Source organism: Solanum pennellii, chromosome 6, assembly GCF_001406875.1.
Source record: "Solanum pennellii chromosome 6, SPENNV200".
Classification (NCBI taxonomy): Eukaryota; Viridiplantae; Streptophyta; class Magnoliopsida; order Solanales; family Solanaceae; genus Solanum; species Solanum pennellii.
In genome coordinates, this window is record NC_028642.1 from 45,555,376 (window position 1) to 45,573,884 (window position 18,509).

At 29.8% G+C, this 18,509-nt stretch overlaps 1 protein-coding gene across 1 annotated transcript; it reads left to right on the plus strand.

Moving 5' to 3' along the window:
• The first annotated feature begins 11,116 nt into the window (after positions 1-11,116).
• Positions 11,117-11,943, plus strand: LOC107022544 (auxin-responsive protein SAUR32-like). The gene has a single exon (XM_015223134.2). The coding sequence runs from the start codon at positions 11,407-11,409 to the stop codon at positions 11,752-11,754; it is 348 nt and encodes a 115-aa protein (XP_015078620.1). The 5' UTR covers positions 11,117-11,406; the 3' UTR covers positions 11,755-11,943.
• The last annotated feature ends 6,566 nt before the right edge of the window (positions 11,944-18,509 follow it).

An 18,509-nucleotide genomic window follows, 5' to 3' on the forward strand; every position in this document is an offset into this window, starting at 1 on the left:
TATCTGAAGGTGATTGCATCTAGCACAGGAGAATATGTCTCCATATAATCAATGCTAGGTCTTTGAGAAAAAACTTGAGCAACAAGTCGGGTTTTATATCTCACGACTTCACCTTTCTCATTTCTTTTTCATACAAAAATTCATTTGTACCCCACTGGCTTGATACCTTCTGGTGTTCGGATTATTTGTCCGAAAACTTCACATTTTTCTAGTGAAGTCAATTCTACTTGAATTGCATCCTTTCATTTTGGCTAATCATTTCTTTGTCTACATTCGTGAACAGATTTTGGCTCAAAATCTTCGTGTTGTTGCATTATGTCAATAGCAACATTATAGGCAAATATGTTGTCAATCACAACATTATTTCAGTTCCACAACTTTCTCGTCGAGACATAATTCATTGAAATTTCATTGTTTTCAGAAGTTTGAACCTCCTCGGATATTTCATCATATGTTATTACTTGGGTCTCATCTTGAGAAATTTCTTTCAACCCATGATCATCTTGATCATTTATTCCTTTTCTCTTTCGAGGATTTTTATCCTTGGAACCAATTGGTCCACCACGTTTAAAATGTGGTCTAGAATCATTTGCCTTAACAATTTGTTTAGCCGGGACATCAACTCGAATTGGAGCATTAGCAGCTGGAATATGTGATTTTGTAATCCTTGGAAGATTAGTAAAAGCATCTGGTAGCTGATTCGCAATATTATGTAAATAAATTATTCTTTGAGCTTCTTGCTCACATTGATTTGTTTGAGGATCCAGATGTGATAGAGATGATAAATTTCAATCTATCTCTTGTCCCAACTGCTTATATTACCCCCCCTAATGTTGGGTATACTGATTCATCAAAATGACAATCAGCAAATCTTCTAAATAAATCTCCATCCATAGGCTCCAAATATTTTATAATTGAAGGAGATTCATACCCAACATATATCCCCAACCTTCTTTGGGGCCCCATCTTTGTGCGTTATGGTGGAGCAATTGGGACATACACCGCACATCCAAAAATTCTAAGATGGGAAATGTTTGTCTCTTAACCAAAAGTCAACTGTAATGGAGAGAATTCATGATAATTTGTCGGTCTTATGCGCACAAATGTTGCTGCATGCAAAATAGCATCCCCCCACATAGACAAACAACTTTGTACTCATTAGCAATGGCCTAGCTATCAATTGCAGAAGTTCAATCAATGATTCTACTAGACCGTTCTGAGTATGAACATGCGCAATCGGATGTTCAATTGTTATACTAGTAGATATACAATAATCATTAAATGCCAGAGATGTAAACTCACTAGCATTATCTAGACGGGTTGTCTTTATTGTATAGTCTGAAAATTGTGCTTTCAATCTTATTATTTGAGCTAACAATCTCGCAAAAGACATGTTGCGAGTTGATAATAAGCACACATGTGATCATCTTGTAGAAGCATCTATCAAGACCATATAATATTTAAAGGGTCCACATGCAAGTTGAATTGGTCCACATATATCAACATGTATACGTTCCAGAAACGCAGGGGATTCAATTCCAATCTTAACTGTTGATGGTTTAATGATCAACTTTCCTTGAGAACAAGCAACACAAGAGAATTCCTTTGATTGAAGGATATTTGAGCTCTTTAAGGTGTGCCCATGTGAATTCTCAATGATTTTGCACATCATATTAAATTCGGAATGGCCTAACCGGTCATGTCAAATGATAAAATCATTAAAATTAGTAAACCTTTTGTTTACCACGGCATTTGATTCAACTGTACTTATACTTGTATAGTACAAGTCAGAAGAAAATGTAGGTAATTTTTCATGCACAATTTTCTTCTCTACATTAATTATAGTAATGTAAAGGTATTAAACCTTTCCTTCATTAGCCCTCTCAACATGATAGTCATTTTGTCGAATAACTTTGAAACTTAATAAGTTTCTTTGAGACTTACTACAATATAATGCATTATCAATGCTTAATATTGTCCCTCCAGGTAGTAATAAGGTCGCTCTTCCAGAGTCCTCAATTAATTTTGTACTACCTGATATTGTGTTGACATATGCCATTTTCATAACCAAATTAGAAAAGTATTTCTGTTCTTTTAATATTATATGCGTTGTAGCATTATCAAGAAGTCATACATCTGCATTACTCATCTTGAATCCAACTGACAACTGGGAATTTCTACTAATTTTCATTAAAATAAAAATACATTAAAATAAGTACGAAACAAAACTAACAACAGAAATTTAAATACTTCAACATGAAGAACATGATGATTAAAAACACATAAATAAAATATTGAGTAAAATATTAACAGACTTCATTCCCCAGCTAAAAGATCAAACATCAGTTTCGATCTCCAACGAAGTCATCAACTTCCATATAAGTAATGTCACCAAGGCCATCAAAAACATCATCCTTTAAAGCAAAATTTTCTTCAACATCCTTATCATATTTCTGAGATGTTCCCGGGTTATCATCATCTTTAAGAGTCATATGTGACTCAGCTCGAGCATTAGAAAAGGAAGCATCACTTTTATTTCCTTTCTTTTTAGAAGAAATTTGGTAGAGCCTTACAAAAGGCTCATGTGTGCGACATTCATTCTTCCAATGATCTTTCATGCCACAACAACGACAATTACTTTTTGAGGGGTTATTTTGAGAACTCATGTTGTTCTCATTTTTATTATGACCAACACCTCGACGATTGGTGTATCGTCTCTTATCTTTGCCACGTCCCCGTGCATTATTATAGACCCGATGATCATCTCTTTTTACTTCAGATTGATCACGTGCTTCCACCACATTTGCTTTCGGTAATGGAGCAGCTCTAGTGGGACGAGCTTCATGATTTTTCATTAAAAGAACATTATGTTGCTCAGCCACCAAAAGACATGAGATCAGTTCAGAATATTTCTGAAAACCCTTTTCACGATATTGCATTTGCAATATCACATTTGAGGCATGAAAAGTAGTTAGTGTCTTTTCCAACATGTCCTCATCTTTTATAATATCCCACATAATTTCAACTGGGAGGTTATCATGAATACAACAGAGTTGTATTCAATTACGGTCTTACAATCTTGAAATCGTAAATGCATCCACTCATAGCGAGCTCTTGACAACATTGTTGCCTTTAGGTGGTCATATCTCCCCTTTAAATCAGTTCACAATTCAAGTGGATCTTTTACCGTCAGATATTCAATCTTTAGGCCCTCATCAAGATGATGACAAAGGAAAATCATAGCCTTCGCGTTATCTTGACTCGATGCTTCATTTCCCTGAGTAATGGTGGCATCAAGACCTTTAGCAGCCAAGTGAATCTCAACATCGAGTACCCATGAAAGATAATTCTTTCCAGAATATCTAATGCCATAAACTCAAGTTTGGATAAATTCGACATAATGAAATTATGAGAGAATATTTGAATTAAATAAAAATATTTATATAATACATTTGCAAGTAGCAACTTCATGATGATAACGTGTTATAAAAAAAGTTCAGAATATTATAATAAGAAGAAGAAGAGAAGAAGTATACAAATAGAGGAGAGAATTTTTCTTATTCAAGTGTGTATTCCAAATGGTGAGTGATTCTCTATTTATAGTGTTGAGATATCACTCCAAAAGTCATCTAATTAATAGATACATAGTTATCTTGGAAGTTCTTATCACCTTGGAAGCAAACTTTATCACCTTGGAAGTACTTATACATGAATCCAATTATAGTGGATAAATCTAATGGATAATCCACATATATTATACAATAAATTTATAACAATATGTATTTTTATTTTGGTTTCTTGATTTTTAAGATTAATTATTTAGTTAAATGTAAACATTTGAATAAGTGTTTATCTTTAAATATTCATGAGCAAGTTTGGTTATTTAAGTTTGCATATTAACATTTGGTTAATTAGAATTTTAATGAGACTTCCTAATATTTCTAGTTAATTTTTTTTTTCCGAAGCTCTCATCAAGTTAGCAAATCAGAATTTGTCAAATATTTGAGATTTGATGGGGGTGACCTGGGTTGGAAGGGAATAGAAATGGCGTAAAAAATGAAATTTTCATATTTGAAATATTTTTTAAAATATTTTTTATAAAAAATAATTTTTTTTTGAGGGAGGAAGGGGAGGGTATGAACTTTATTTTGTCGGACGGAGAGAGTAGGGTGGTAGAGATTGGATGAGGTAAAAATAATCTCAAATTTGAATTATTTTTAAAAAGTATTTTTAAAAAAAATTGTTTGGGGATTGGGGTTGGTTTGGGGTGGGGGAGTTGGGGTTGGTTTGGGGTAGGGAGCTGGTGGTTGGTTAGGGATAGGGATAAAAAATATAACAAAATTTAAAAAAAATTAATTTTTTTTTTAGATGGGGAGGGTTGTGTATAGGGGTGCACGGTAGGGTAAGAAAAAAAATATTATAATTTAAGAATGAATAGAGTTTTAAAAAATGTTTTCTTAATTTTTGAAGGGAGGCCAATTAATTCTTAAATTTGAGAAAAACAAGTTTATTTGGAAAAATATTTTAGCTAATCATACATGAAAAAATTAAAAATATTGTTTCAAAAAATGATTTCCGCCATTACCAAACACACCCTCGGAGGCTTGTAAATTTGCTTGTGAAGTTGAGGTTATTGGTTAATAATTTAATATTATTTATTGTTATTGCAATAATGAAAAGAATTAGTGAAAAGAATAGGTGATCATTAATTGTTGTCAAAACATAACAAGTCATTTAAGTACAATTATAATGATAATGTTTATTTTAATATGTTGTGTTTAAGTGATTGTTACTAATTACTATATCCTTGGAAAATGTCATTTCAACACTTTTGAACAACTTTCACCTCTTATTCTTAGGTTTATCTTTCACACAAAAGTAATTTAATTAACTAATTATCCCACGTAAAGAGCGTTTGCAGACATGACCTTGAAATATTTCCAAGCTAGATAGTGTGAAGTGTGGCAAATATATTTAACTCAGAGGCGCAGTCAAGATTAAAAATTTGAGAGTTCTAAATTTTAAGACGGGGAGAGAAAAAAAATTTTCAAACCCAAAACAATAGTGTGAAGCATTTCTATGGCTTTTTTTTTAAACATTGAAACGTTAATTAATTTTATCAAAAAATTCATAAGTTAATATACAAATGTATTTATTTTATTTTTAATATAAATACAAAATCTACGAATTAAGTCCGCCTGGTACATTTTAGATTTACTATGGTTGTTGAATCAAATAAAACCTAATTAAAATGTCTACATAAAAAATTTAAAAAATAAAAACATTGGGTGCTCTGTATGTAGTTGCGTTGCCATGACGCAAGTCTTACTAAGTCTGCAGTGTGCAACACATCTATGACTTGGCAATTCATTTGTCAATCTTAATATTACATCTAAAAAATTGACATTTTTTTAGTAGATATTTTAAAAGCAAATAAGACTCGGAAATAAAATTAGATTTATTAGTTATAGTTTGTTTAATTACAATTTAATATTTATATTTTAGGAGGAGAAGAGATCGAGAGATGTGAGAGAAATCTGAGAGATATCCAATTAATGGATTTATATATATCTGATCAATAATCATATTGTGAATACAATTAATTTGTATCGAAGATTATGAAATTCTAACGATATTTTTTTAAAGTTATAATTATTTATGATCACATATATATCCTTATATAACTTTTTCATATATAATATTATTTGAAAAGTCAAAAAACTAATTTTTATAGATGTATATTGGTCGAGAAAATGTCATAAATGGTCTCTGAATTATTGTAATAGGTCGAAAATAGTCCTTTAAGTATCCAAAATATCATCAAATTTGATTTTTTTAACCATATATTTACCAAATTTAGTCTTTCAACTATCCAAAATCTTTTCGGGTTTAGTCACTTAACTATTCACTTACTAGCTTTAGTCCCCTAATTATACATTTACAGATTATAGTAAAATCGTCCGAAGTACAAATTTTGGAATCAAAACATGTAAGCAAGGAACTTTTATTTTTGTTCTCATTGCAAAAAATTCTTTTTCATTAAATATAAATAAATTTCTAGTCACATCTAATGGATTATTTTTTATTTTCATAATGAATTTGAGCATATTCAAGTCATTAGCAAAAATCATATTTTATTTTATTGATCATTGAATAAAATTTAGGATTTATATTTATTTTTCTCGTAAATTTTATTTTGAATCGTTGAAGTTAAGGCTTTTTTCATAAGAGTAATTTGAAGAAAAAATAGTAGGGAAAAAGAAACAACTGGAAAAATGAATTAAGAATTTAAATTTATAGAGGCATGGCTTTACATTAATATAAACCTAAGTTATTTGTATAAAGATAGACAGAGATCAAACATGATATGTTTTTTAATATTTAAAGGACTAAAATCAGTAAGTGTGTAGTTAAGAGACCGTAATATCTCAAATAGTCACTCAACTTTGATTTTTAACTCAAATGTCACTCAATTATAGACTTTTTCTTAGAAAGTCACTCGACTATAAGTTATTTCCTCAGAGAGTCGCTTAACTTTGATTTTTAACTCAAAAGTCACTCGACTATAAATTTTCTGCTTACAAAGTCACTCAACTATAAATATTTTACTTATAAAATCAATCTGTAACGATCCAAAAAAAAAAAATTATATAAATAAGAATAAATAGGTATTTAAGGGCATAATGGTCCTTTCACGTTTTAAATGAATAAATAAATAAATAAATAAAAACAGATTTGTATTTATTTATTTTAAATTTTATTTGACTAATTCTTGAATTAGTCTCCTAATCCTAATAGTTCTCTCTCTCTCACGCTTCTTAACTCTCTCTCTCACGTTCTCCATCTTCCTCACATTATTTCTGCCAAATATCAACAGTTCTTCATGCTTGAAGAACTCACATAAAAAAATTTTAAGTAAAAGAAAAAGTAATCAAAACGTCAAGGCTAAGAGAGGTTCGTCGAGTGAGGTGTACGTTGAAGTGAATTGGGAGTGATTTGGAGGAGTTTTCCGGGCAGCAACATCAAAGTTTGAACATCGATCAAGGTATGGGTTTCTCTCATGGAATTCTTTCTCCACGAGTACTTTCTTTCGAACGTTTCTTAAACTCTTGAAACTAAGGTTGTTCCCCTTCGTATGTCCTTGTCCTTAGCTCCCTAACGAATTTGTAGGATGGATATGTTGTGCTGCTAGATTTTTGCATGAATGATGTGTTTGAATTAAATATGAATGTGTTTATGTGCGGGAAATCACGATAATGATCATCAAAATATGACCGGAAAAATTATTGTATAGGTGTGTATAGGGCAGTGTTTTAGTCACTGTTTTGGGGTGTATAAGTTGTGCATTTATCGTGTATTTTATGTGTGTAATGGGTGTACAATGTGATATTTATTATGATGAAGTATAGTGAATTGAATGAACCATGAAATCTCCCTAAGAACTAATGTGAAATTTGATGAAAAAGAGCAGAAAAATCGTGGAATAAATTCCCAGAACTTAGAAATAGACTTTCAAAGAATCTGGAAATTTTTGGACGTCAAAGAAAAAAAAAACGTTTGGAGGCTGCAGGGATCGAACCCAGGACCTCCCTGCAGCAGGCTTTAAATTAAAAAAAAAAGGGGGGTGCCAGGCGGGATTCGAACTAGGGGGCTGGGGGCAGCGAATTTTCGCTAAAAATAAAATATATGGGGCTGGAGGGAATCGAACCCTCGCCCCTGTCTTGTGCGAGGAAAAGGAAAAGAAAAGGGGGCTGGGGGGGGNNNNAAGGGGGGGGGGGGGGGGGGGATCGAACTCGCGACCCCCAGCTACGCGGAAAAAAAAAGGAACGCGAGGCGTGGGAATCGATCCCACGACCTCAGTAGGCGAAAAAAAAAAATGAGGCTATGGGGATTCGATCCCACAACCTCACTCCATTTAACTAAATTAAAGAAGGAGGGGCTGTGGGGGTTCGAACCCACCACCTTACAGCCTCCTCCTCAGCGAAATTAAATGGAAAATAAGGGGGGCTGTGGGGATTCGAACCCACAACCTCCCTATCCAAGCGAATTTGACTTAAAAACAAAAAAGAAATTATTAATTAAATAAAAGTTCTAATTAAAGTGGAAAATTAATTCTTTCATGTAAATATTGAAATTTACTTTAGAATTCTAATAAAAAAATAGAAAATTTATTATGTCATGAAAATGTTGAGATTTAATTTAGAGTTCTAAAGTTATGAATATTAGAAATAAAATCAATGAAAAATATAAACGATATCCAAATAATTCAAGATTTGGATTCCCGTGATAAATCCTCCGTATTGATACATAAGTCATACGTGAGTAAAATATTCAAGAATAATGCCATCTACTTAGATCAAAAATCAAGATCTTAGTATATATACAAGATACATAAGTCTTGTAATACATAATCTTAGGAAAATAAGAATCACTTAACGAACTATGAATGAAGCCCCATGGCTTGTATGTATAGACATATAAGTCTAACATACGTTCAAAAATTAAGTGAACCTAAGATGAACGTAAGGAAATGATGAACCTTATGAGGATTAGGTACAAGTTTAAGATATACTAAATGGCCAAGTGCATTGGCATATGATGAGATGAATTATGAAATGAAGAAATGAACATTCACGTAATAAGAGGTGAGTAACTATGAAGAATAAAGGTGCTAATAATGAAGAATGTAGTGACAACATGACGTGAGGCGAATTTATATGATTAGAGCAATCTCAAATGAGCCTAAGTAAATGTTACCAATACGTACTCACCAATGAGAGTGTAAGATAATGAAGAGACCAGTCTCTATGAACACTCTAATGAAAAATATTGAGATTAAAACACTTAATACAAATGATGAGATGAGAAATCATCTATTGAGCTATGATGTCCTCATAGTAGAAGCCAGCTTCCATGATGTATGAGTNTTCAAATGAATCACATAAAGAAACGAATGATACCGAAGGTGTTAGGATAGGATAATCAAGAGGTGAGCTAGATTCAGGTAATGACATTAGGTTATTCCTGATCATTGCACAGCAAACCCGATGAAAGTCTTAAACTACATCCTAGGTATAGCTGGTGTTCGCACTGGCCTATGAATGAATTGAAATGAAATACGAATGAATGAGTGAAGCAGACTCTGTGTTTGCTAAAGAAGGCTCCCTAGTTGAGGTCCCATATGTTGAGCCCTCATTTTGGAAAGTCTTAAGGTTAAGTCTATGATAATAAGGTCTCATGGTATATGAATGAATAATATGAAAGAAACTATGTGTTATATGTTATGTGCTATATGAAGATGTTATATGTTGTGTGCCATACGATAATTATATGATGCATGTCACTCTCATGGCATAACTTTCCCAATCTCAATTTAGCAAGTCCACTGACTTGACTTCCAAACATCATGTTGTTAGGAAAGAGCTATTCTTCCTCATGCATGTCCCTGGTGTGTGCTTGCATATACCCATACTTAGTACAAGTGTGTACTAATTCCATACAAACATCTACTTTTAGGTGCAGGCACAGGTGGACGGTAGAGCTACAGGTTCGTTGTTGAAGCTATCCGGACGTCAGCATTCATCCGGAGTTTGGTAGGTCCTCATGCTTTCGAGGATGCTACTGTTTTACATTCTAGCGTAGTTTAGAGTTGAGCTAGTGGAGCATGTTCCACTAGCGTTTCTTTCCTACTTTGATTCAGACTTTGTATTGGTGTTATTTTGACCGATATACAATTAATACTTAACGAATTATTTCTTTCAGTTGTTTATCTCTTAAATTGTTAGATGGTTGATGATGAACGATTACGAAATATTAAGAATGTTTAGCAAGTATGATTAAAGAATCAAAAATTTCAAATTTTCCGCTAAAATTAACATATGTAAAGTAAGAACGACGTAAGTAGGCTTGTTTGCGACCTCTGAGAGGTCAACGACGCCGGTCTCGTCTGGGGTCTAGATTCCGGTCGTGACACAGTCACTCTTATTCGATTAATTTTTTAAAATTAAAATTTACATTCCTAACTAAAATTATAAAATGATGACTCACCTACTTTACTCAATTGCGTAGAAATAAAAATCTTGTGTAAGTAAATTTTAGTTTTAAAAAATTAAATTGAATAAGTTGAGTTACTTTTAAGTAAATCTCATGGTTGAGTGACTTTGTAAGTAAAATATTTGTAATTGAGTGACTTTTGAGTAAAGAACTTATAGTTAAGTGATCTTCCGAAGAAAAAAAATTTGTAGTTGAATGATTTTTGATTTAAAAACTAAAGTTGAATGGCTTTCGAAAAAAAAATCATAATTGAATGACTATCAAAGAATAGACTTAATACGATAAATATATAAAAAATAAAAAAACTATTTTTAACCTACTCCAATGGTTCATACCATTTATGGTGTTTTTCCTATGCTTGCCCGCTATCAACTGCGAAATTAACTGTTAATTATGTGATGTCATGTAGATAGTACATTCCTTGTTTGAATTAGTATACTTCTTTGCCCTTTAACCCATCAAAAGACTTCCTTTTAAACAATCTAATATTATCCTCATATGTTCGTCACCACATATTTTGACCTCTAAAAGAAAATAATAAGTATATTTTTAGATTATACTCGAATTTTTGAGATATAACTTAATTTTAAAAAAAAAAATTATTCGTACTGGTTGTTTATATTAAAATTTATTATTATGTGATTTAATAAAGTAAAACACACGTTAATTAATTAAGATTGAGTAAAATGAACTATAAATTTAAACACGTGACGTGCATGTATTGAATTGGTGTAAACACTCGGTGTGTGTAAGCTTTACCCATTAATTAGATTGAGATTTTATTACCTCCCAAACCAATTTATTTTGTAATTTTGAATACTTTTTGGTTTACATGAGGTTTAAATATCTCTCACGCGCGTCAACTGTGTGGAGTCATGAAATATATCACATAAACTCAAAAGTATACAAAATTATAATCGAGATGTGTGTCTGAGATTTTAGTCATAATCTAGAAATAGTTATGCCTTTTTGTAAAAAAAAGAAAAAGAAAAAACAGATGGAGCCAAGCATTTACTCTGTAACAATTTTTCTCTTGACCATTTCAGCTAATTTTATTTTATAGTTGAAGAATACTAGTATTCCTCTTCCCCTGTATATAAATAGACTTGTCTGGCTCTTACAAAACCCTCAATTCCATCTCAAAATTTTCAAAAATATACATCAGATTTATGCAGTAGATGATGAGCAATATCCCAAAATCTCTAACAGATTCTTCTTTTACTCTCTTCAAACTTGCCATCTCGGCTTCTGATCCTTGGCCTTTCTCTACTGTTTTCTTATAACAACCTCATTCTCCCTATATATATACTCTGTTTGTTTGTTTTTTCGAAACACACAAAAAAAAATAAAAGAATGGGCCATAATCATCATTCGAATTTCCATTTTCACGTCCCTCATATCCATTTTCATCTCCATCACGGAAAAAGAGAATTGAAGAACATACCAAAAGGATGTTTGGCGATAACAGTAGGACAAGGTGAAGAGCAACAGAGGTTTGTGATCCCAGTGATATACATAAATCATCCCCTGTTTATGCAGCTGTTGAAAGAATCAGAAGATGAATATGGATTTGATCATAATGGACCTATTAATATCCCTTGTCATGTCGAAGAATTTCGACATGTTCAAGGGATAATTCATAAGGAAACTACCTCTCAACACCACCATACTCACAACAATCCATGGTGCTTTAAAGCATGATTTGTTCTTCGTTTTTATTATCAATTATTGTGTATTATAACTACTTTTTGACTCGAATTTTTGCTTGTTTTTGAATTTTTTTTTTTTTTTTTTTGCTGTTTCTCAAGATGTTCATATACATACATAATTGTTGTGAAAGACGATGACGAAAATTGAATGATATAATAAAATAGTTCTGAGTTTTTGTTGTTTTTTTTGCTTCTTTTAGTACTTCATTATCATCAAATCGAGATTTTAATAGCTCAGTTGATTAATTATTTGAACTATTACCTTATTATAATTCAATTTTTCACTTTATAATCTCGCCTTCCTTTTATTTCCAATATAAAAATTTTTTAAATAAAATTAGCTAGCTTAGATAGTCTAATGAAATCAGGTGGTGGGTGAGCTAGAAATTATAATTTTTTAATTTGGCAAATATTTAATTTAATTGTATAATTAAATATTTAGACGCTACTTAATGTCATCCACTTTGTTCTTTGCGCACCAGTATAATTATTTTTGTGTGATTTATAAATTATTAATTTTAATTATAATATTTAATTTGTATTAATATAATGAATTTGTGTTTAGTGTTTCAAGTTACTTTTTTTTTTGTTCTTTGCTTTTGGCATTCTATTCTCATCCAATACTTTTGGATCATCCTTTTTTTGGAGATGACGGCATTGGTTGATTGAGAATTTGGAATACTATTTTTCTTTAAGATAAGTATAAATGGACAACTGTTAATTTAATTTTGAAGACACGGTTTCTTAAGGAATTTGCATCAATTCTTTCTAAAGAATAATCTTGAAAGCTACATTTAACTCCTTCCACTAACCATTTTTTAACTCTTTTTAGGGAGATTTATAACTTAAAGGGCCCAGAGATACAGTCAAGATGTCGTTCAAAATATGAAAAAAGTTAATATACAAAAAAAAGATTTTAACATAAAATAATGTAATTTTCTGATGACTCCGTCCTTAGAAAGAGATGACGAAGCATATGTGAATGAATTAATAATAAACCAACTAATGATTGCTACTAAGCTTAATGTAGAAGGCTAGGTAAGATCATAATATATTTTATTTATAATGGTGTTTAATGGATTCATAATGTGAATGTGAAGACTTAAATATGGGTCCATGAGAAAATATTAAGGCAAGCAATCATACTTGATAGCACATGAAAAAAATAATATCATGATCTTGAAAATTCACTCCAAAGCTAAGGTTGGAGTGGATTCTCAGTATCATTAATAAATATTTTGTGTGGAAAGATAGCATTTTAATAATTCATATCATATCATACTTAATTATAAGTTTCAACTTTTATTGTTTTTAACCTTTTTACTAATTAGATTTGTTTTAATTTCATCTCAAACAACAATTTTTTTAAAAATTTATCCTCTTAGTAGATTATTGCTTTCTTTGATTGATGTGATACATCTTTTATGATATAATCTATTACATTTATTAATAAAGAACTTGTATGTTTTTCTAATCGTGCGGACACATGATTTTTATTAACATCTCTGACAAACAGAAAAAGTGATAAAATTCAAATTTTATCCATATAAATATGACATGATAGTATAAAAATTGTTTACGATTATTATTTTCTAAAAAAAAGGTCATTTTGTTTATAGTTGAATTGTGAAAAGAGGTTAAAAGACAAACAAACTAAGGTCGATTAATTTCATTTTCTTTAAATTAAAATACTTTTTTACAAGTAATTTTTTAGACAGGAAATGGATAGTACAAGGGTGGATGGTGGTGGTGGGTGAAGGTGGGGTGGAGATTTTGGCTTCTTGAAACTTTTTATGCTTTCTATTATCTGTAAAATCTTCTTTTCTAGAATCAAAAATTGAATTTATCGTCTTAATATAAAACAATGACATATTTAAATATCGAAAAGTTATCTAATAGCATGTGCCTATGCTCTGACGCCCCACTTGAATCTAATTGGGACAAATCGATATGATTCAAGATTGATTGTTGAGCTGAGAATCATTATGACCGTTTCCCATTGTAAGGCAGGGAAACGAGACTTCTTTTGGATGCCTAATTCTTATCGGACAAATGATCAAGGCTTCTTACAACCTATAGAAGAAAGTCTTTTTTATTTCGCTTTTTTTATTATATTTGATTTTACTCGATATAGTATTTTATTTAAATTCAACGTGAAGACATATTATTTGATTTCACATGCCATCTAATGTTTAAGACTAATATTTGAATGCCAAAGAAGCATTTGACCTTAGAATTATGACTTTGACACATTAGTTTTATAATTGGTTTACTTACCTTGCCAAGTCTTTCCCAATGGTGTCCATGCCACGTTTCTTTTTATTTGAATATAACTAATTATACTTAAATTCTACTACTACCATTAATTACTTTTAAAATTTAATTTGAATACAACAGCTTGCCATGTTTAATTTTGTTTTTTAAAATACTGTTTTATGCGGTCTCTTTGTATTTTAAAATTTTTGAATCTATTTTTCAAGAAGAATATACTTCGAAGAGTATTGACTATTGAATGTATTATTAAAAGGATTTGTTTTATGAATGTATTATTAAAAGGATTTGTTTTACTAGTGTAGAATTTAAAATTTTGGTAACCGACTTAAAATTTGAGGACTAAAATATGATTTTAAATATTTAATTTAGTGATCAATGAAATATGTAGAAATTATAAAATATTATTGTTCAAAATGTTAATAGGACTAATAAAGATAGGAGTAACTTTTTTCCAATATAGCTAAATCTTAATGGATAAAATTGACCCGTAAGTATTTGATAGAAAATACGTTTTTCGTCTCCTATTAGTTATTATATTTATCATTTATTTATATATGTTTCTTAAAAAGTCAAATATAATTGTTTTTAGCTTTCTTTATTGATTTTTGGTTTCTGCTTTTAAAATATTGAATTTTTTAGTTTCTTTCTAACAGTTTATCAAAAATTGTTTTTGCTTTCATTTAAAAGTATTTTAACTAATTTGTTAAATACTTCATTTTTCAAGAAAAGTATTTTTTTTCTCAAAAAAAATATTTCTGACCTCCCAATACAAATAGTAAATAGAACTTGAGCAGTCGTATAACATCAATCAATAATTATTACTTGTGGAACTTGTAACTCTTCGAATTCTTATGCTTTCTATATTTCTAATTAATTGTCTACTTTTTCTTTTATAATTGTTCCTAATTACTTGTCTATTTTGACAAATCAAGAAAGGATAATTTTTTTTACCTATTATACCCTCAACTATATAACTAATTATTTCGAAAAATGTAAAACTTTTCATCCACTTCATAATTAATAATGGTATAAAATGGTAAACTCATTGTGTCATTAATTATTTTCTTAATAGGTATATCAATCTAAAGTGGACAAATGATTAGGGAAAAAGGAGTATTAACTTTGAGAACATCTCATATTAATTTTAAGAAAAAATATTAATTTTATTTTGATTTTATAAAATAAAAATTAACAATTAAATTGAGACGAAAGAAATACTTCCTCTCTATTATACAGAATAGACTGCTTCTTTTTAGTCTCCTTTTTTTTGCTAACATTTTAGTTTAATTTTTTATGTGACATATTTAAGATAAAAAGATTTAAGGATATTTTGATATATTTATCATAACTTAAATTTAAAACTATAAGATTGAATTTTTAAAATTATTTCCTTAAATTTAATATCCAATTAAACTACGTTATTTTTTTATAAAAAGAGAGAAAAATAAATACTCCATAAAATATTCAAAGATGTGATTATTAAAAATACGTTGAGGGCCAAGAGATTGATCATAAAAGCACAATGCTTTGCGTGCAAATCCAACTAATGATCGTTTCTTGGCTTAATATTGACTCCTCATTTGAGCCGATTATGTAGTGCTAGTCCAGTGTCTTAAAAAGGCGAAAACGTAAGTCGGGACGTTTTATATCGTACATGATGAAATGTAAGCTTTGAGACATAGAGCGTAAGTTCTATGGATCTGTGGGACATAGTGTTATATATATCACGTTTTATATCGTATATGATGAAACGTAAGCTTTGAGACATAGGCGTAAGTTCTATGAATCTGTGGGACATAGTATCATGTATATCTAATTTTCTAATTTATATTATTAAGTAAGTAAAAATAACACTTCAATTATTTTCCAAATAAATTTTAATAAAGATAGGGATTAATAGCCATTAATGAAGAAAAAATAATTATAATTAGTAATTAAGAAATATCATTACACATTTACACTAATAATAAAAAAAATATGATTAAAGTAAAAAAAATTTAAAAAATAAATTAACGTCCAGGGCATACATGTTTTTACGTCTCATGCTTATGATTTTACGCTCGAGGCTTACGCCCCAAATTCAGAAATTGAGGCTTATAAATTAACGTTTTTAATTTACGCCTCAGAGCGTTTTTGATATGTCCCTTCTCGAGACTTGCCTTTAAAACTCACCCAAAAATATTTTTAAAAACACTAAGTGCTACGGTAAATCACCAAAAAATGTAATATAGTTGATGAAACTAAATGTCTATTTCAATCATACATAATATAAATTTAAATTAATCAGACATCAAAACGAATAAAGAGAAACCAACCCAAAAAAGGACTAAGGTGGAGCACAAAAACCATCAAGGCCATGTGAGGAAATTTTCATTATTGGTGAGTTTGACACAACCTGGGAGATGCATATGGTGCTATATTTCTCATAACTAATTGAACTGTAACCAACTATACTACTTATGAATTTAATTAAAGTGGACATTTTATTTTATTTTTTTGACTAATGGGACTCTTTAAAAAGACAATTTACTTTTTAGACGCTCCATCATGTTCCCCTCGTTGAAAACTAAGATTCATTTAACATAATTGATTACAATAATATTAAATAATATAAGATATAAAGTTAGTATATGATTAAATTATCTTTCTATAAGTTTTTTCAAAATAAAACTTTCATTATTTCTTCTAAGAGCTTAAGGGGGCGTTTGATAGGCTGTATTGAAAAAAATAATTCATGTATTAGATGTGGTATAATTTAATATTGTGTTTGGTGGGAATGTGAGCCTCTGTATAAATAATCCATTGATTAGTTAATACATCCTACATGGTATTATGTGATGTATTACTAATACCTTCCATTTGGAGTATTAGCTCTAATACCATGGGACTATTCTAGGTAAAGACAAAAATATCCCTCAAATCCTTTTAATATTTTATTTATTTTTTTGATTTTATATTTTATATTTATACTAATAAAGTTATTTAAATAAATTAGCTTACAAATTTTATTATTTAGATATAATTTTTTGTTTCTAAAATATGAATTACTTAATCTATTTATTATTAATATAAAATGTTATAATCCGACTAATATGTTAATGTTGATGTATGAATTTAAGAACAATTCATAAGTAAAATATTGTCTCTTAATGAAAGTTCATTAAACATTACACAAGTAGTCTAAAACAAGAGTGTGTGTGTATATATATATACACACACATCTCGAGTATAAAAATAGTTTAATTTATTTTTTTATATTCTTATTTTATTTTATGATAAAGAGTTTTTTAAAATTTATTGATACAAAACAAAGTTCAATAAATTTTCTCTATAATCATTATAGTTGTGTGACCTTTTGAGTTATTAACTCTAATTTATTAAGATGACAATTATTTACTCTCAAACAATTTAAGTGAGAAAATAGTGAACATGACAATAAAAAATTTATTCTCCTAACTAGTTAAAAATGTTATAAAAAAATAATATTCTCCGTTAATTATCTACTTTGACTCAATTACATGAAATACAAAATCTCATAATAACTCTAGGGTATAATTGGAAAGTTTTAAAAAAAAACTTTTAAACCACACACAAAATTAGATAAGAAACAATGAACCAAACACTTGATAAAAATAATTTCTGCATTACTAATCCCTGCATTGCTAATCCCTACATTACTAATCCCTGCATTATTCATTTTTGTACCAAATGACCCCTAAGTGTTAGACAAATTTCAAGAAAAAAAATACAATAATGCTTTTCTCAATTTTTGTAAAATGACTATAATTTCAAGTCGACATATATAAAAATTAATTACAAATAAGTGAAATGCCAAAGAATAATTACATTTCCCAAAGTTGACTTGAATTGGTACAAAAACCACAATGGTGGGACAAGTGATTTCTCTTCACAACTCTTCTCTATTATATATAGTGTTAATGAGGTCCTTGTCCTCTTCGTTTTGAATAACTAAAAGTTACTCCACAATATTTGATTTTGACTTCTTTTCTCGTATTAGGTGCGAGTGAATAAAAAATAAAATTTCCTTTTTAAGTAAAAACATTAAATTGTCAATAATATGAGTAGATTTATGGATCGGTCCAACTCAATTTATGAATTGATAGAATTAAGTTACAATTTTCAAAGTTACTTAAAAATAAAAATTTTAGCTCCGTCTGAATAAGCTCTGAAGGAATATTGATTGTATTCAAGTGTTAAGGGAATACATGGGAGATATATATAGGAGATATAGGAAGGAGTACTAATCCTAATAGGACTAGAATTAAGGAGTACTAATCCTAATAGGACTAGGATTAGTACACAGTAAATACTAATATTATTTTATACTATTTATTTAATACTATCTGTTATTATCCCCCCTCAAGCTGAGCTGAGCGGAAGCGAACGGAAGCTTGGAACTGAGGTAATCGTGCTGTCGGCTCGGGAGAGGCTTGGTGAGAATATCAGCCGGTT

Excerpts from the sequence above, each read along its gene's own strand:
- LOC107022544 (XM_015223134.2), top strand. The coding sequence starts at position 11,407 with ATGGGCCATAATCATCATTCGAATTTCCATTTTCACGTCCCTCATATC.